This window comes from Coturnix japonica, chromosome 8 (assembly GCF_001577835.2).
Source record: "Coturnix japonica isolate 7356 chromosome 8, Coturnix japonica 2.1, whole genome shotgun sequence".
Taxonomy (NCBI): Eukaryota; Metazoa; Chordata; class Aves; order Galliformes; family Phasianidae; genus Coturnix; species Coturnix japonica.
The window spans coordinates 14,453,499-14,474,033 of NC_029523.1; the positions used below are offsets into that span (position 1 = coordinate 14,453,499).

Genomic DNA, 20,535 nt, shown 5'->3' on the forward strand with positions numbered 1-20,535 from the left:
AGCTGCAAGGGAGAAAATTCAAATCCCAAGGCTGCTGGGCTTCCTCTCCAACAGATCTGCAATGGGAGTGGTGCCCATGGTCCTGCCACCATTGTCTAACTCCACACCTAATCTGAGAACAGGGAACCAGAGACCCAGCTGAGCCCTGCACCTCAAGCAGCTGCTGAAAAGGGAACCAGCTCACAGACCCACCCATGGAAAGGGGCAGGGAGAGTGGCAAAGGTGGTTGGCTGCTGATTGACGAAAGAAGGGACCCCACTTTGTGAGGGTGCTGCCCCTTGCTGCTTGGTGTGAAATGCATTTGGGCAAACCAGAGTTTGTACATCTTCATCAGCTGGGAGCCTTGTGTCCACAGTGCCTGGCAGCCTCCCAGGACCCTCCTCACCCACATCTGTGTGTGGCTAATGATGCAGGCAAGAACACCAACACGATGTCCTGGTAAGAAAGGCAGGTAAGGGAGACATGCATGTGAGCAGTGCTTTTTGCTGTGGCCTTTGTGATAGTGGTGGGAGTTAGTGTTGCTGGGTGGATTCCCCACCCTCAAAGAGCAGTGCTGTGGATGCCAGCTTGTGCAGCAGCAGAAGGGCATCAGTGTGGTGTCACAGGAGTGCTGCCCAGGCTTTGCACAATCCTGGTGAAGTGCTATCAGTTAGATAAGGTTTGTGCCTTGTGGTCAGGTCAGGATAACCTGGACAAAGTTAGTGCAGGCTGCAATAGCAACAAATGCTTCCAATGAGTAATGATAGTGGTTTTCCTTATGCAATAAATATTTTGGCTTTACTGATATTTTAATACTTTTAACCACCTTTTCCAAAAGGTGCTTTCTGAGCATTTAGATGGTGAGGTAAGAACACAATTGCCTGTGATGATGTTGGCACAGCGATGACTTTGGCCAGGAGTCCCCAGCCCTATCACCAACAAAAGGTTGGAGTGGTTGATAAGAAATTGATAACTCAACAGAATTCCTCGGGCTTGTTAATAATTCTTCTATAAAAGGTGCACATTTCCCCTGTAGCGTTCAGTCACTTTTAGCATGAGGGGACTCATCCTGGCCCTGGTGCTCTCCCTTGTGGGTAAGTCTGAACTTTACTGGTACCGCAGATCTTCGATGGTTGCTGTGCTCCTTAGCAAGGGGAAACTCCTCAGAGACTTTCAGGGACATTGCCAGCACAATCTGCTGAAGCCTTTTCATGACTTTGACTGTCAGCTGTTGGATTTCTGTGCCTGAGCACAGCAGCATGTAGCAAGCAGGGCTGGAGAGGGCTTGGTGTCCCAGGGGTGTGCTCTGTGTCTGACCGCCACCAGCTCACTGAGTAAATGAATAATAAATGTAAAGTGCCCACAGAGTTTGGCTTTCCTCATGCTCCCTTCTCTTTCCTCCCATGCAGGAGCCCAGAAGCGCAACCTTGGTAAGTGTGCTCCCCCCATCTGTCAGTGGCATGTACCTCCTGCCCACCCCTTACAATGGTGGGACAGCTCGTGTGGCTAATAGCAAAGCAGTCATAGCAAAGGATGCGTTTCTGTCATTTATTTCTCATTAGAGCCTGGTTTTCGTACTGGCAAGACCTACCTGTATGACTATGAGGGCTTTATGCTGCATGGGCTGCCGGGCAAGGGGTTGGCAGCAGCGGGGCTGAAGCTGACCTGTGGGCTGGAGATCAGCCGTGTGTCTCACAGTGATCACCTTCTGCAGGTAACTTCCCACAGGTATATGAACCCATCCCTCCTCCTGCACCACACAGCTTGGGACATAGTTCCACTGGAAAAATAAACAAGACAGGGATACAAACCTTACACAAAACCTTAGGGCCCTTCCAGGTGCTGAGATGACCCTACAATGCTGATGTCAGTCCGAGTAGCTTTGCACAGGCAGCACTCTCACACTGCAGGTCTGTGGAGAGAGGAAGAGCTGCTCCAGAGGCTGAGCACACTAACAAATCCTCCTTAGGTTCAGCTCCATGGAAAGACATAGCAGGCTGAAGCTTTAAGGCAACACTATCTTGCTTTAACAAAGGCAACAGTAAACTTGAGTATGAAAATGAAGAAAATTCAGGTATAAGAAATCTGTGATTTTCAGCCTGGTTCATGGCCTGTGAAAAACTCAGTGCTGAAATTCATTCATTACAAATGAAATTCACGTCTGTCTCCATTATATTCCTTTTGATATTCTTCACATAGACTTCAATTCAAATGTGAAGAATTACAATGGTAATGCTCTCACTTGGCATAATGATATCAGATCTGGAAGTGCTGTTGCTCATAGAGAAGATTAAAACAAACATCTTAAGAAACTGGCACAGAACAAAAGACGATAGAGAAGGGATGACACTGTGGAGAGATCTTTGAGGGCACTTTGCTTTTGTCCTAGAAGTTTAGTGAATCTGTAACTCTGTGCATCTGTTACTGAAACATTGAGAAGGAATATCTATTTTCAGAGAGGCCACACTTGAAAATCAGCAGGATTTTTTTTTGTAGCCTCACTAAATTCGGTACAACTGCAGCAATTACAGACAAAAGTCTTGAGTAGGATTTACTCTAAGAGGCAAGCCACTGCTGTAGCCCTGATTAAAAAAGCCCAAAATAGAGCCCTAAACCACACCATTTTCCTCTGCACAGAAACACGTGCCTTACTGCAGGAGGGTGGGAGGCACGTCTGCGCGTGTGACTGTGTAGGTACGTGCATGCAGGCACACGCTTCCCACTAGGGAGCAGTCGAAGACTTGCAAGCAAGCTTTACGGCCCGATGCGCTCCAAGCGGTGACAGCCACTTGCAAAGCAGCTTCCACCTCCTGTTTCCCCAGCAGCCCTGCCACAGCTTTGCTGCTCTGGGACGTGCTCAACCAGGAGCAGCACCAAAACAGTCCGTATGAGTCTAGGTCGGCAGCTTGAGGGGCGGCCTGTCTGACTTGTAGACTGAAGGGAGAACACTGAGAAACGGGGGAAAATGGGCAATGACCCTTTCCATACAGATTGCTGGCAGCCAGGGTTTCGCTACTCACTAATCTTCACTGTGCTTGCTGAACTTCTGGACACTGTTTGCATTACCTTCTTTTTTTCTGGCAGCAATCCTTTATGGAAATGTTATTTTTAAGGCAGTTTCTTTGGCACAGTGCAAGAGTCTGAAGAGAAAAACATCTCCTGAGTGCTGGAGATGTGCCTAGCCATGGACTAGGAGTGTCCAGTTTCACTGTTATTGCACTGCTTCAAGATGAACGTGAACAAGATGAATGTTTTCTTAATTCTGTTCATAGATCCGATCACCAAAGCTGGAGGAATACCACGGCTTCTGGCCCAGAGACCCCTTCACTCTGTCTCCAAAGCTCACAGAGATCATTGCTGCATGTTTCAGCCAACCCTTTAAGTTTGAATACACCGAGGGAAGAGTGGGAAGTATTTATGCCCCTGAGAACTGTCCCATCATTTGCACTAACCTCGTGAGAGGGATTCTGAACATGATGCAGATAACCATCAAAAAGTCGCAAAATGTGTATGAACTGCAAGAGGTTTGTTTCTTTCCCATTCTTCCCACTTTTATGCTCCTTTTACTGCTATGTAGTAGCTTGCCCATACATAACCCTTCCCAGGTGATTTTCATTGACAGCTGTAATGAAAATTAAATTTCCAGTGAAATTTTGTTGCGTTTTATGAACACTCGTAGGCTGGGATCGAAGGCATCTGCCAGGCCAGATACGTTATCCAGGATGACAGCAAGAATAACCATGCCACCATTTCCAAGAGCAAGGACCTGACAGACTGCCAGGACAGTGCTGTGCAGAGCACAGGCATGGCCTACATCCGGCCCTGCCCTACCTGCCCCATGGTAGGCTGCATGCCCACCCCCTCTCTCTGCTGGTGCTGGCAGGGAATTCAGCTTATCTGTAATCAGTTAATGATTGCCATTTCATATTTGTGTCTCTTTGCACTATTAGAAAGTCAGAAATGTGAAGGGCACAGTGCTGTTCACTTACAAGATGAAGTACCATGACAGTGGAGCCTTGATGACGTCTGCCATGTCTGAGCAGTTGTATGAGATCTCCCCCTTCAATGAGCCTGATGGGATAGCAGCCATGGAAGCCAGGTGAGTGCAGTGAATGTTGGTATTGTGAAGCTCTCCTCTGTCTGGTGTCATTTCCAGACAATGCAGAGCAATGCACAAACCCAAGATTGCTTTGCATTGTGCCAGTGTGGCTGCACATACAGCCAGGACCACAGGATGAGGGTGCCCAGCTCTCATGTGGTGTGACACGCTGCCACTGAGGCATTTCTGTCTTTCTCTTCAAGGCAAGAACTGGTTCTGGTTGACATTAAAAGCACTCCCATAAAGGCACCAGATGCTCAACTGCAAAACCAGGGGAGTCTTCGTTATCATTTCCCAGAAGGGCTGCTCCAGATGCCAGTTCCTCTAATAAGAGTCAAAAATGCAGATGTGCAGGTAGTAGAAGCTTATTCTTCACACTTTTTCATTACTTATGATGTTTACTGGTCATTTGACCTGTTAAAAGGTCTGAAAAATATTTGAGGCATGGCACCTTTCAATTTTCTGTTTTTTTCCCCACAGTTAACAGAAATACTGCAACAATTAGTTCAGAATAACAAGGAAGGAGACACTACAGAAGCTTCAATTAAGTTCTTACAAATGGTCCAGTTGCTTCGTGTAGTGACCCTGGATCAAGTAGAGTCTGTGTGGGCGCAGTTTGCCAGTGAACCACCGTACAGGTAACTGCACTGCTGTCAGGTGGGATTCCCAGTCAAAGGAGTGCTGGGCAATTCAGTAATGAGTCCTCCCCTCCCTGGCAGGCACTGGTTCATGAGCGCTGTCTGTGCTGCTGGAGCTACTGACACGTTCCAGTTCCTCAAACAAAAAATTCATGATAAGAATCTTAACATCTGGGAAGCAGCTGTGGTTCTCCCTCTCGCCTTCCATTCCGTCACACCCAATAAGAAAACCCTAGAAGTTGCCTCAGTGAGTACAAATTATTCACCCTCCTGCTACCCTGCCGTTCATTTTGGAGGTGAATTCACACAACTACAAGCAAAGAATGTAACGTTTTCTTCTTATTTTGTAAAATGTGAGCTATAAACAAAAATGGGAAATAAATTAGAAAATGTTTCCAAACACTTGATGAAAATAATAGTAATAATAATAATTAAGGAATATTTGTAAAAACTTCCATTGTTTCATTTTGCCAAAATGTAGATTACAAAACTGGACAGACTGAACAAAATGACACAAAGTAACCAGCACTTAAAGGGCGTGCATCAGAACTGGAGCAGCCCAACTTCAACTGTAGCTGAATCACTTGCATTTGATTCAAATTCTGAAAATACTTATGAAAAATCCAAAGAATTTATCTATTATCTTTTCAGATATAAATGTTTCACTGCCTACTAGCTCTAATAAATCAAAATGTTAATGAGTAATTACTTCTTTCTTCTACAGACTTTTCTGACTTGTCCCCAGATTCAGAAAGCACCAATGCTGCGAGTACTTGTTTACCTGGGTTATGGTAGCTTGGTAAATAAATACTGTGCTCAGCTTTCATTTTGTCCTAATGAAATTCTTCAGGTGAGTGACACTCATCTCTTATTATTTCATTAGGGGTGAAGAAATGTCTAAAATGCCTCTAATTTTCCCCTCATAATGCTGAAAGTTTGGCAATGAGGTGTTTACACGCCTCACTCTTAGCAGTGAGTCTATCTGGGAGAAAAATCTGAATGGCTTTACTGAGGGTTTTGCACCAAAGGTCATTTTGTTTGCTATGGCCGTGTGTATTTTTATGCATTATTGCAGGATTGCTGCCTGATGTAATTAACAGCCTGCTCTCATTTCAGCCACTCCATGACCTTGCTGCTGAAGCTTCCAGCAAAAGCCATGTTGAAGACATAGCCTTGGCCCTGAAAGCTATAGGCAATGCAGGAGAGACAGCCAGCATCAAACGCATCCAGAAGTTTTTGCCAAGGTTTTCACCTGCTGCCGCGGCGTTACCGAGCAAAATTCATGCTGGTGCTGTGCTGGCCTTGAGGAAAATAGCCAGAAAAGACCCTGTAAAAGTAACTGAAATTACTTTTTATGTGATTACTTTTGAGGGTGTGATTTGGGCTGCCTTAGTGATGAAGCGATAATAAAGCCACCAGGAACTCTGGGCAGATTTTGTAGGAACCAGTTTTCCTCTTTCCCATGTTGCAAATCCCTGATATTACCCGATCCTTGTTGACATCCTGGGAAGGGGGTTGCTTCAGTCACTATAACACTCTGCCTGTTGGTAATGGCTCTTTCTTCTAGCTCTGTTTATTATGCATCCAGCAGTATCTTCATTTTCAGTGATGAGCTCCATGCTCAATGTTTTCTTTAGGGTTTTATTCACCATTCACTGCAGATCAGACATGGGTAGTTTAGGAAACACTTCTTCCTGAGAAATTATGTGGTATTCACAGGTTGTATCTTCCTCCTCTAGGTAAGGGAGATCACTCTCCAAATTTTTATGGATCGAACACTTGCTCCTAATGTGCGTATGACGGCCTGCATTGTCCTCTTTGAAACAAAGCCTTCTCTTCCTATTGTGGTAGCCATGGCCAACTCGCTGCTGACAGAGACAAGCTTACAAGTGGCCAGTTTCACGTATTCGCACATGAAGGCTTTGGCAGTGGGCAGGATCCCACAGCTCTACAATCTGTAAGCAGAAGAAGTATAATTTTTAGTTGCAAATGGTGATATGCATTTTTTCTAAGTTTTCTAAGAATTTGGACACAGTTGACTATCTTCATATGATTTTAACTCTTTATTACTCAGATCTGCTGCTTGCAACATTGCCATCAAGCTTCTGAGCCCCAGACTTGACAGCACAAGCTATCGTTACAGCAAGGTCATTCATGCTGGTGTTTTTTCCCGTGAGTACTGGATGCCCTGTTCACCACTTAGTTTTACATAGCTCAATGCTTCTTTTGTGTTCCATATTTTCCATACAAAATTCTGCCCTGGGCTGTGGGCTTAGTGCACCCTTGAAACAGAAAAAAGCACCAGAGCCTCCTAAAATGCAAAATACTCTGAAAGTGTTCTACTACTCTTTGGGTATACACTGGGGTAAGAAGTATCTGCACATGGATTTAGATGTCCTGCTTTGATCACTGTGATGTTGTTGACTCTGCCCTAGAACAAAGATCCCTTCTTGAAGTTACAAGCTTGAGGACCTGTGGGGCTGAATACTGGCAGAGTCATTTGCCATCTAGTACAGCATGCACCCAAGGTAGCTTACATTCATCAGACACCTTGGAGACCCTAACAAAATCTCTTCTGCTTTTTGTTTGTTATAGATGTGTATAAGGCTGGTGCAATTTGGAGGGTCTATCTGATGAACAGTCCCAGCAGTATATTTCCTTCGGATATAATCACAAAAATAAGAGGTTATTATGCAAATACTGCAACAGATATTGTAGAAGTAAGTATTTCATTATCAAGCTACAACCCAGCTATAGACAGCATTACTTGCTAATGCATGCATTGTCTGACTGTCTTTGGGGATTGGTGTGGAAGGGAAAGTTTATATAATGATTATGATTTTACTTGTATTTGGGCTTCTTGACATGTGGACTGAACACTTCCAGTATAGGCATGAAAATCTACTAAAGCGAAGGGAAGTTTACATAGCAGAGTATTTGTTTGCCTTCCAAAAATCACATGACATCTAGGGTATTTTATGTAAGTACAGGGAATGAACAGCTGAAATTAAATTTCAGGCAGCAATGCAGCCCCAGCAGCACAAAGCTCCATGTAACAGCATGCAGGCATTTACTCACCTTCTTGGGTAAGTTTTGCAGCCTGCGCTGATCTTTGAGCTGCCCTAAAATTATCCCTGCTGACTAATTCAAAGCTAGCTCAGCACACCCTCAGCATCTGCAGTCATATCCAGCAGTCACCTGCCAAGTAAGCATAGCCTTATAAGTGCTGTGTCTTCATGTAGTATGCATTTAGAGTCGCCTTGGTGAGTATAATGCCAGGTACAAAGGTATTCCTGAGCTTTTGGGTACTTGAGCTGTGATGCTCCATGCTGTTTCCTACAGATCGCTCTCCAGTCACAAAGCCTGACCAATATCATCAGGAAACAGAATATTCCCTTTGCTGAATATGATACATACAAGGCACTGAAGGAACTTGGTAAAACGGTATGCCTTTATCCACCCTCCTGATCTGTTTGCAATAGTTACTTCCCACCAGCACCAGGGTTGCATCAGCTACCCTCCTAACCACCCCTTTGATGTTTCAATCAGCCATCCTGTTTGGTCACAGAGATGTACTTAGTTAGACTGCACTTACACTGAGCACAGATGCCATTTTTTCACTCAACGTATGTTAGCACACCATGCAAAGCTGTCCTTAATGTACAGTACAAAAAGTGATGACAGTCATGTTAGGCAAAATTCATGTGATTTAAAGTGTATGTTAAAACACAGTAAGTGGTTGCTCTCCTCTCTTAAAATGATTAGTGAATAAGACTTTTGTTTATAAGCCCTTGGGTGTCACCCAGTACTTAAGTAGCAAAAATTACCAAGTCCTTACATCACTCTTATTGTAGGGAAACACCCAATGAAGTCAGTTAAGCAACATGAGAAAGGCCACATCAGTTCACACCTGTAAGATGTCTACCTTTTTTCTTTTTTTTGGCTAAGGAAGCATAGTTAGTATGTGCCAGATGTGATCTACTCTTTGTCAACATGATGATGTATGTTAAGAAACTGTTTCTTCCCTTTCTCCTTCATCTCTCCTTAACACTGCAGCTTCTGGGGTGGAAAGAATTGCCTCCCGAAGATCCTCTGCTGTCTGCTTACATCAAAGTGATGGGCCAGGAGATTGCCTTCATTGACATTGACAGTGACATCATTCAGCAGGCCACGAAGGTAGTGACAAGTTGCCATTTCTGTATGTGTTGCTGAAGAATTTCCCTCCCCCAGCTCACCATACCTGCTCATTTAACCCATTTCTCTGTCTTCAGAGCTGGCAGCCAGCGGTGAAAAGAGCAATGGAGGAGGCCCAGAGAGGTATTTCAGGCCAATGGGCACTGCCGGCAGTGGTGGCTGAGCTGCAGCACACCATCCCCACAGTGATGGGCCTGCCGCTGGAGCTCAGCATGTGTGGTGCTGCACTGGTCCAGGCTGTGGCTGCTGGTGAGCGTGGGACACCTAATAGCAATTCCTTCCCATCAGCTGCTGTTCCATCCCTCTGCTGGAATTAATTCCCTCTGTAATCTAGAAAAATGCTCTTGTGATGTGGAAATACTAGTGTCCGGGAAACTCCAAAGGGGCTGTGAAGTAATTATCATGTTGTGCCTAGGACATATTTGTATAATTCTGTTTCAAGGGTAATGATCTTCAAATAACCATGGGAAGTATTTTAAAATGTAGAAGCACAGCTCATGTGTTAACTACTGCTTTTATGGTAAAATATATGTCCAGCCTCTTTTTTTTTTTTTTTTTCTCTGCTTATGTAATTTCTGTCTGTTTTTTACAGTTGATGTTCAGATGTCACCACCATTACCAGACAATTTTAGGCCTCTGCAGCTGTTGGAAACCAACATGGATATTCATGCTGATATCCAGCCGAAGTATGAATGACATACATATTCATATGTATATACACACATTCATTTATATTTGAAGTAGGAGTGTTGGATAAGGATGTTGTTTGGCCCAAATTTGGGATGGCTGTACTAGTCCTGAGCAGTGAACCTGTAAGAAAGCAACACAGTCATATGTGATGCTTTATGACCTTGTAAGCCTAGCAAAGTGCACTGAGTCAAAAAGGAATGTGGTGATGTTCTGCCATTGCTGAAAATGCTCACACTTGTACCTGTTCAGTGACTACAGCTACTAAGCTGTGAAGACAGATTTGCTAATGCATAATTTCTTTCCTTTGTCTGTGAAAGCTGCAAGCTGGGGAGATTTCAGGGAGAAAAGGAGAACATTTCTAGATTGACAAAAGCAACAGCATCTGTACTAACAGTGATAATAGTAATAATGATGATAAGAACAGTGACAATAACAAGCAATTAGACAAAATTGGAAGCTAGAGGAAGATTCTGATGTTAGCTTGTCCTCAAGCAATGTATCAGTGATAAAGCAGTGAGAGGATCCATGTTCACTTTGTTCATCAGATAAAACCTTTTACTCTACAGTGGCACTTCAGCTTTTTATCCTGTTACATCTTTATACTCTGTCAGCAGTAGTTCTTGCAATAAACAGAACACTATAAAAATTCAATTCTGCATTTTGAAGATAAAAATGTGTATATTAATTTGTAATTATGTGTGTTCTTTATTCCTCACTTTCAGAGTATATTTTCATATGATTGCAATGATGGGTACTAATACACAGTACCTTCAGAGTGGTCTTGAACTTCATGCAGAGTTCAGTGCCAACACTACAATGAAATTTGATGCCAAGATAAATATGAAAGAGAAGAATGTGAAGATTGAAACCCTTCCCTGCCATCAGGAGATTGAGCTCGCAGCCATAAGGTAGAGAATTGTTGGCCACACATTGCTTGTTATGTGTTAACTTATTGTGAGTTCTCCATTGTAAATTATGAATGTACAACTCCTTTTCAGACTCAGCTGTACTTTGGCATCCATATGAAGCATAGTATTCTCTTTTTTATTGCTAATCTCTCTCCACTATTAAAAATGTTGGTGGAAAGCAAAATTAGAAGATGTGACTTGCTTTCTTTTTATCACCTCCACAGGAGTGAATCTTATGCTATTTCAAGAAACATGGAAGAAGTAGATTCTGAAAAGAAGTCCCCTATTCTCCCTAGGGGAGAAATGCCAACTATCTCCAACGAGCATTTCTGGTCATCAGAAATCTTTTCAAGAGCCAGAAGCTGGAAGGTAATGAGACCTGTAATGCAGGCATGTAGAGAACAGACAGCTTCGCAAATCCAAAGGGAATACCTGCAGGGCAGTGCAGAAGCCCATTCTCTGCAGTGCCATTCAGCTTATCAGGCCTATTGCTGGCATGGGATGGATGTGTTGAACTGCTGTAGGAAGACTCCAGCAAGTCCTGGAGGTTCTCATTTGGGAGTTAGTTTGAGAAGCCGTGCCTGGGAAAGGCTGGCCTGACCTACACAGCACATTTGGGGTTGGACTCGATCTATAGAGGTCCCTTTCATTCCCTACAATTATATTATTTTGTGATTCTGTGATTTTGGAAGAATCCCAACTTCTTCCAATGCTTGGGTATCTAAATTTAAGCAATACTTCCTTTCTCAGACAAGACTGTCATCATTTTCATCATTAATAGGAATATAGAAAAGAACTTGGGAGCTGTAAAATATTTTTATTTACCACATTTTTGTTTAATGCAGCAAAGAAATATTCCCAGTGTGATATCCAAAGGACATCTGCAAGATTCAGAAGAGGAACATCATCACGGTGTAGGACAAAAGTCTAATGCACACATATTCTGTGGAAAATTAGCCAGTTTAGGATGTTCTGCTTGTCTCAGCCTAAAGTCACGGAATTCTGCTTTCTTAAGAAATACCTTTCTGAACAAATTGGTTGGAGAACTTGAAGCCAAAATAGTTTTGAAACCAGGTACAGTAACGAAAACAAGCTTTTCTGTCAATCTCTGTGAATGATACTCAAATGGCACAATGCTGGAACATAAGTATCATCTTGACTGTAGTTCCTACAGATGCCGATATTGAAAAAATACAGCTGGAGATACAAGCAGGAGCCAAAGCAGCTTCCAAAATAATTGATGCAACAAGTTCAGGACCTAAAGAAGAGAAGGAGCCATCTCTGTATGAGAATATTAAAGCTAAACTGAAGAAGATTCTTGGCTTTGAAAATGTGTTCAAGGTAGGAGACCGGGAGTATGGGAGGTAAGAATAATTTCCCTCAAATGATGTCAAGGTACAGTGTCGGCAGCGTGTGGGGCAAAGAGGTTTTATTTCCTTGAAAGGCTGTGGTGAGCAGCTTGTCTGACACCCAGAGAAATGTAACAGAGCAAGCTGTATAGAAGCTGTTCATAACTCTTTGAATTGTTTTTGGAGGTCACAAATAAAACGCGTCATCATAGGAAGCGGATTCACAGTAAAGTAAAGGCTGCAGTTACAGACCTCTGGGAAGAGCCCAGCGCAACCCCACTCTCCAGTTCATCTTCCACTGATTCCTCTGCTGAGGGTAAGGAGCCTGGAAACAAACGTGAGGAAGATGAGCTATGGCAATTTGGGAAGAAGCATGGCAGTGGCAGCAGCAGCAGCAGCACTGACTCTGGCAGCAGTACGACCTGCAGCAGCAGCAGAGAGGACAGCTCTGCAGACAAGCACTGCAGTGTGGACAGTGAATATTTCAACCAACAGGTAATTTACTCAGACTTTTATACTTACATGGTGAATGTTTTTGTACCAAAAATCAGGAAACTGTGCCTGTAGGAGATAGATTAATAAAAAACAGAATTTGCTGCAGCATGGACAAGGTAACCTAGTAGAGCTCTTTCCTGTTTTCATTCTCTGGTTCTCTGAAGCATTTCAGTTCAGAATTTCACATTCCAGAAGATTTTAGTTAAAAATGCTTTAAAATTTGCATCTAGTTTTGCTTTTTCTCCATACTCAATATTGAATTTTTAATGCATTTGTCAAAAGTTATTTTTCTTCTCTTGAATCTTCTTACACTCTATTCATCTTCACAGGCAGATCTACCCATTTACCAGCTTTGTTTCAAGCCAGCAGATGAACAGGTATATTTTCTGCTTATGCTGTGGGCAAGGCCTATAACTGCTCTCATTAGCTTTATTGGAACTTAGGTTAGTGAGAATAAAACAAAATCATCTCAAATAAGTTCTACAATTACTTGCAGTGGTAAATGACTCACTTCAGAGTGATTTTTCTCTTGTTTCAGGACTCACAGAGGAAAGTTCAGAGCAGCAGCATCAGCTCCTCTTCTTCATCTAGCGATGAAGGCATCTCTACACCTGCATCACAGGTGAGGACCTTCATATACAAGAAGTAAATACATTAACTTTCAATTTATAATGATGTATGTTTATGACAATTGAATAGGAAAAATATGGCAACTCTAAGTCCTTGACAGGTCTGTCTGGGCTAATCTTTTCATACACTTCATTGCTTGTCCCACTGCTGCTCTCCTTGGCAAGGTGGGCATCTGTCCCTCAGCTCTGGCAGGACAGGAACAGGCAGGGCAGCTTCTGCCAAGCAAAGGGCTCTGAATTTGAAGGAATCACAGGCTACACATGCAAGTAGCCTGCTCTGGACAGCATGACCTCCTCGGATCCTTCCATCAACACAAATTATCTCAGTTTTAAGCAGGCGTCTGAACAATTTTTATAGGAAGACTATTAGTGATACTACAGGTTGATAAGACAGCAATGCTGAGCTGGGCAGCGTTGGTTCTTTGTACAATGGGATCTTACCATTGTACCAAAAGACTCACACCATTATACTGTTTTACTTATGTAGGTTGTAAGAGCTCTCTGTGGAAGGAGCAAAACTATACACAAACTGTACTGATTGTCTAAGACACTATTGACAGTCTAAGATGCTGTCATGTTGTTTATATCAAAAAATTTCTTGAGTGAAATTTACAAATGCTTTCTTGTTTGTGATTTGAATATAGTAATTTTAATGCTTTGTTTATGTCTTTGGTCTCTCTTCTCTACTGACTTAAGCCTATGTTCCTGGGAGACAGCAATCCACCAATACTGGCTGCAGTTCTTCGTGCCATCAAAAGAAATGAGCAGCCGACAGGATACCAGCTTGTACTGTACACTGACAGACAGGCCTCCAGACTGAGGGTGCAGGTGTTTGTTTCAAGCATCACCGAATCAGATAGGTGGAAACTCTGTGCTGATGCTTCAGTAGTAAATTCCCATAAAGCATCGGTAGGTTTAAAATGTGATCAGCTCAAATGCGAATGAAATTTAACAGTCTTACTCTGCTTTGTACACAAAATATGTATTCCCTCTACTAGGGTAACCTTAAATGGGGTAAAGATTGCCAGGACTACCAAGTTGCTACTCAGATTGCAACAGGGCAATTTGCTGCACATCCGGCTATACAGGTGAAGCTGGAGTGGTCAAAAGTTCCTTCAAGTGTCCGAAAAACTGCCAGATGGTGAGCTAACACTATTAAAATCTTCCTGTTCCCCTTTCTGTACACAATAGAATGTGTTACAAACCCTGCTACGTAATGTGTACCTAACAGAGATTGCATATTGCTATAGGGGCTGTTTTAGTCTGAACAAATGATAAAGAATCTTTTCAGTGATGGATGGTTTCAATCACTTATTTGCTTTCTTTTCCAGGTTCTACACATATCTTCCTGGAGCTGCGTATATGCTTGGCTACTCCCAGATGCAGCAGCGTGGTCCTTCTCACCAAGCAGCCATGGTGATGGCTCTGACATCTCCAAGAACCTGCGATGTGGTCCTAAAGCTACCTGAAGTAACTACTTCCACCATCTCTTGTCCAGGAGCAATAAGTACTTATGAAATTGAGGATTAATAGCTTTTTTAACTCACCATCTTAAAAAAATAATAATAATTAATTTATTTATTGATCTATAAAGAAGCTTCCCCATCAAGAGGCCATTGTGTTCATATAGATGATTCCATTATGAAAATATCATAAAAAGCTTCTCCCTCTCTCAAGTAGCGTGTAAACATATGAAATAAGAAAGAGGCTATGGTACCATGATCATATTGATAATACATTAGCTATTACTGATAAAGGAGACTACTCCTCCAAAACTCTCCAGGAAGAAGACAGGTTTTGCTGTGCCCTGGGAGAGATAATGAAAGCAGGCTGTAGAGAATCACGATAGCCAAACAGTAGCCTTCAACATGTAGGCAAGAAAAAAGTGTTCATCTCAGGTAAGTAAACCATTTGGACTGTGAGTGTGATGTACAACTCAAGAAAAACTCATAAATTGATAAATACCAAACTTAATTTATAACATTGCTATTCTATTGATAGCAGATGTGTCAAGTGATAAAAATATCTTGTGCTGTAGAGAGAAGACTTTATTTATTTTAAGCTCTGACCTAAATCTAGGTTCTAATTTAGATTTCAGTAAGTACAGGTTTGAATGCTATGGGAGAACTCTATTTCATTTCCACATTGTATCTTTTGCATTCATTCATATTTGTTTTCTGACTGATTTTCAGCTCACAGTTTACAACAGAGCCATCAGGCTTCCCGTGCCTCTCCCTTCAAGTTCAGATACAACAACCTCAGCACTACCATCCTCTATCTGGAATGTCTTTTACCAAGCAGCCTTTTCAGTCATTGAAAACCTTAAAGGTCAGCAATTAGCTATCTGCACAAGTATTTAGAGCTTCAAAAATCAGCTGGAATTCACATGGGAGTAATTCTGTCTGAAATGAAAATCTATGAGGCTGCAAAATTGTGAGGAAAAATAAACTTGTGTTGGGTAGATTAAATGTTCAGTTCCATGCCAAACAGCAACAATACATCTCTCAGTACTTCTATTTAAACTTCACTGCAGAGATTGTTCCAGGAGGAAAAGCATTTACAAATTTATGAGAAGGATGTTTAAGTGGACTCAGTTATGGGGTGCTCTACTTGAATAGTTACATTGCAGCTAAACCAGCTTCAAAAATGCACCCATTACTTTCACCCCTTGAAGGTGAAATTTGAGATTATTTTTTCATTAATGTCTTTAAGAGATACACAGGTTAAAATTTAAATTGAAAGGCCTTATACCAAAACTGGTCTGTTAATTAAAATTGATATAAAGTCATTTTTAATTGGAGCATGTAGAATTTCCAACAAAATACAGTTACAGTGAAAAAGGGGAAAAACTATTACAGTGTTTTGTTTGTGGGTTTTTTTCTCCCCATTTTCTTACCATTTCTAATCCTGATTATGTCTCAATATACATAAGAGCAACACTTGTCCTTGAATTTACTCTTGTGCTAATGAAATGGGAATTGTTAACAGCAGTCAAGAAATCCTTTTGACTACAACAAAGTTACAAAAGCTGAAAGGGCAGATGCAGAGAGTTGCACCCATTCTGAGTAGAATTGATCTCTCAGTGACTGAACTGTGAATGGGTCGCTGTGCTGCCTGTGGACTGACTAAGTTTTGGTTTGCAAATTCAAAGATTAATCCAAAGGAATAACTTTTCTTTTCCATGGCAGTAGGTAAAAACAGAAACTGTTCAACAGTAAAAAAACAAAACAACGCACAAATTTAAATAGAATAACTGTCTTAAAAATACAAGAGGTTTACTTTTTTTTTTTTTCCCCAGGTCGTTGTTCAGTTTCCCAGAATATGATAACAACCTTCAATGGAGTTGAGTTTAACTATTCAATGCCTGCAAATTGCTACCACATCCTGGTGCAGGATTGTAGTCCAGAACTGAAGTTCCTGGTGATGATGAAAAGACTTGAAGAATCTGCTGACCTTACGGCAATAAGTGTCAGACTTGCCAGCCAGTAAGTAATTACAAATGTAATGACAGATAGATGTTAAGTTGATGATGCTATAAATGTGAAGACCGGGTTGTTCGGGCAGATCAGTACTAGTATAAGACCTGTGGAAAAGTTACTGACCTCAATGGAAAGATTTCTAGGAATGTCACTGAGGTTTGGGATTGTGCTTTTCCTTTGAGAAGTCCTTCATTTCTGAAATACATCTGAGGTTCACAGTAACTTACAGTCTTTACTGTCTGAAACTCTTCATTAATTTTTTAGTATTTAACTGTCTTATTTCATTACTTAGTAATTAGGTAGAAACATAAACTATAAACCCAAAAGAGACGACTGTAATAATTGAGCCTGAACTCCCATGTTAAACTAACAACTAGGACTAGTTAATATCTGCAGTCATCTCATCAGTGATGTTGACAAGTGGGTGTTAAATAGTGCCAGTCCCAATACTGACCCCTGAGGAACATCACTCATCACTGGTCTCCACCTGGACACTGAGCTATTGCCTGCAACTGCTTGAGTGCAAACACCTAGACAGCTCCTTATCCAGTGAGTGCTACAGCCATCACATCCATGTCCCTTCAACTCAGAGACAAGGATGTCATGTGGAACGTTGCTTTGCACAGTTCCAGGTAGATTATGTCAGTTGTTCCTCCCTTATCCACCAATACAGTAACGCTGACATAGAAGGCCACCAAATTTCTCAGGTGTGATTTGCTCTTAATGAAGCCACGGTAGCTGTCCCCAGTTGCCCCTCTGTTTTCTATGTGCCTTATCATAGTTTCCAGGATCTGCTCTGCAATCTTGCCAGGCACAGAGATGCGACTGACTGGCCTCTAGTTCCCGTAGTGTTTCCTTTATCCCTTAATTGATAGATAATTTTCCAAATCTATTTGAAACTAATTTAAGACATGATTTGTTTCATCATAGAACAGCCATGGGCTCTTCTTTAAAACTAAGTCTGATAGTCTAAGTAGTATGGGATTATGTATACCAAAGTCATCACAGGGAATAATCTTCAACGTGCATTTATAAACTTGGACCTGTATGGTTTAAAATTACCTGAAAATTGTCTGCCTAGCTGTGCCATAATGTTAGAGAAACAGAGAGAAACTAGTATTCTCTGCACTGTTTTGCTGAAAAACAGAAGGATGCTTGTTTTATGAACCATATTTTTTGGGGTGCTAAAGACATTCCCTGTCACTGCATCATTCCTGAATGTTTCTTTACAAGTGTATTGATGTGCTTTTTACATGCTTGTGCATCAGATTTCAGTAGAACAAACACTGCTCTCAAGAATATACTACAACACATGGGCTATTGAAGCTGTAAGAAATTTTAATGGATGTAAGGAGGCCATTCTTCCTCTGAAATGTAAATCACCTTCAATTTATGTGAACATAAGAAGAACAACACTGTCTTTCAGCAAGGATCCATGTAGTCTGGTGTCTGACTGCCTGAACTATGGCCACAAGCAGACACACAGAACTCATTGAGACCAGGAAAAGAGCTTCTGTGAGCATTTGCCCTGGAATGCTCTCCTGAGTTCTCTTAGCTTTCCTCAGAGAAGGTAGCAAGTAATTCATCTCAGAATGATTCAAGCATCCTGCAGTGTTGGTTCTACCAGGATTAGAAATTGTGAACTGAACAGTGAGAAGCACAAGCATTTATTTACATTCATTTCCTTTACTTAAAGTAAGGTTGACATGTATGTTTCCAATGGACTAATCCAGCTGAAGATTAATGGTGTTCAAACCCCAACAGATGTTCCATACACATCTAAGTCTGGTAGGAGACTCACCTTTCTATTTTGTTTAATCTTTTCTGTTCTTTTGAAAAATTACATGATCTTGCAAACCCTTCTCAAGTTAGAGATCATCCTATTACGAGAAACATTTAGATGCTTTTATTATAACTTCGTCCTTACTTTCATGGGAGTGATGGGAATGATGGGCAAAGAAAGAGATGCCAGTCCTGTGTATCTGTAAACCACATGGTGCAAGGCTACGGTACCTTGTGCTGTCCACAGAGACTCACAGAACAGGCAACCAGATCACCCCCAGCCCTACCCACTGACTGCACTGAGGCCCCAGTGGTGGTTAAGGTTGGATCCTAAAATAATAACCTCCTTCTCAAAGATATCTCATTTTGCTCATTTGTTGCAGGTCTGCTGATCAGCAGTGAAAAAGAAGGCTTGTCATTAAAAGCCCCTAAATATGGTGTAGAAAAACTATATTATGATGGACATAAACTTGAGGTATTTTTTTTTAATTATTATTTTCAGGGGATTTATTTTTAGAAGAAAAACATCTAATAAACACTTTGTTTATTTCCACAAAGATTCAGGTTGCTTTCTGGATGGTTGGAAAAACATGTGGTATTTGTGGAAAATATGATGCTGAGAAGAAAAGGGAGTATCAAACACCCAGCAGATATTTAGCTAAAGATGCAGTGAGTTTTGCTCAGTCCTGGGTCATCTCAGAAGACACATGTACTGGAGGTATTTAGATTCCATCAATAGTTTACTGACTAAGTAGTCAAAATAAGTAGTCATAAGATTTACATAGGTAATTTATGTTATCATATTATTTTTGTGATCACTCTTCTTCTGGTTAATGGCCATAGACTTAAGAATATTTTTTTCCTGAGTTTGGTAGTTCACTCCAAAGTCTGGATTTGTTGCATTCTTCTGTAACTTCTTCCACATTACCAAACAGGTTGAAGTGTGTGTGTTCTAGATGAAATGATAGACGTAAATCTTCCTAAGCTGATAAATTAACACAAAAGCTGGGTAGTTTGACTGTTGACAAAAGGCGCTGCATCTTGTCTGTAACAGTTGTGGGGTTTTTGTTTCCTTCTTTCTTTTTCTTAGAAAATAGAAATTCGCCATTTTCTTTAAAAGAATTAATGTTTTATAGCTTGCAAGCTGCAGAGGAAATCTGTCAAAATTGAGAAGCCAGTTGCGTTTGACAAAAAGGCCTCAAAATGCTTTTCCATCGAGCCAGTTTTACAGTGTGCAGAAGGCTGTTCAGCAACCAGGACTGTTCCTGTCTCTGTGGGCTTCCACTGTGTCCCATCTGGTGAGTATGCAAACAGTGTACTTGTGAAACTCATGCACAGCACAATGCATGTGTTAGAGTGTAGTTCCTCAGGCTCAAAGGAGATCTTGCTGTTCTCTACAACTTCCTCAAATGGGACTGTGTTGAAGTGGGGTCAGCACCTTCTCCCAAGTAACTAGTGATGACGAGAGGTAACAGCCCTAAGCTGCATCAGCAAAGATTCAGAATGGATATTAGGAAAAATTTGTTCTCTGAAAGAGTAGTGATGCATTGGTACAAGCTGTCCAGGGAGGTGGTGAAGTCATTGTCTCTGGAGGTGTTCAGGAAGCGTGTAGATGTGGCACAGAGGGACATGAGTTAGTGAGTGTGGAGGGGATGAGTTGATGGTTGGACTTCATGATACGAGAGGTCTTTTCCAACCTTTATGTTTTTATGATTCTATGATGCCTACTCTTATACTGCTCTCTAACTCCTCCTCCTCACCACAGTGAAACAGAGCCTTAATGCTCCATGGGATGTAGATATTATTTAAGCTGCTCAGCTTGTGCATACCTCAACGTATTAAAACCCCCTCACGTGGCTCCTTTCTCCTCTCATTTACAGACTCCACGCTCGAGCTGGAGGAGGAGCAGGTGAGGTTAGACCAGAAGTCTGAAGACCTGGTGAGCAGTGTCGATGCCCACACGGCGTGCTCCTGCGCACAGCAGCTGTGCTCAGCGTGACGCTCCGTACCACGCCATGCATCACGTTTGCTACCAGCGTTAGCGCTCACTGTGGGACTGTGGACACTACCGTGATGGCTGGCAAAGCCGAAGCCGAGCCTGCTTCACTACGCTGTTTTCCTCCGCGGTTATTCTGAGCTCTTCACAGTAACTGTGGGTTCCCTTAAGCCGGTTTCATCTTTTAATAAAACACTGCTCTTTAAGAACACCTCAGTGGAGATAATTTCCTCCTGCACTCGTACCGCCCCAACCAGAACCCTCCAGCCCGGACCCAGCACAGCCCTACGGGGAGGA

At 42.0% G+C, this 20,535-nt stretch overlaps 1 protein-coding gene across 1 annotated transcript; it reads left to right on the top strand.

Moving 5' to 3' along the window:
• The first annotated feature begins 1,012 nt into the window (after nt 1–1,012).
• Nucleotides 1,013–20,444, top strand: LOC107317352 (vitellogenin-2-like). The gene is made up of 35 exons (XM_015869918.2): nt 1,013–1,073; nt 1,389–1,409; nt 1,542–1,693; nt 3,252–3,503; nt 3,659–3,820; nt 3,930–4,078; nt 4,282–4,432; nt 4,559–4,716; nt 4,798–4,963; nt 5,441–5,566; nt 5,833–6,051; nt 6,456–6,673; nt 6,791–6,888; nt 7,312–7,436; nt 8,059–8,160; nt 8,773–8,892; nt 8,988–9,159; nt 9,503–9,596; nt 10,323–10,508; nt 10,733–10,877; nt 11,354–11,582; nt 11,674–11,849; nt 12,044–12,352; nt 12,682–12,729; nt 12,891–12,974; nt 13,678–13,890; nt 13,980–14,122; nt 14,313–14,451; nt 15,174–15,309; nt 16,280–16,466; nt 18,157–18,248; nt 18,626–18,717; nt 18,801–18,960; nt 19,379–19,540; nt 20,123–20,444. The coding sequence occupies exons 1-35, from the start codon at nt 1,034–1,036 to the stop codon at nt 20,239–20,241; spliced, it is 5,145 nt and encodes a 1,714-aa protein (XP_015725404.1). The 5' UTR covers nt 1,013–1,033; the 3' UTR covers nt 20,242–20,444.
• The last annotated feature ends 91 nt before the right edge of the window (nt 20,445–20,535 follow it).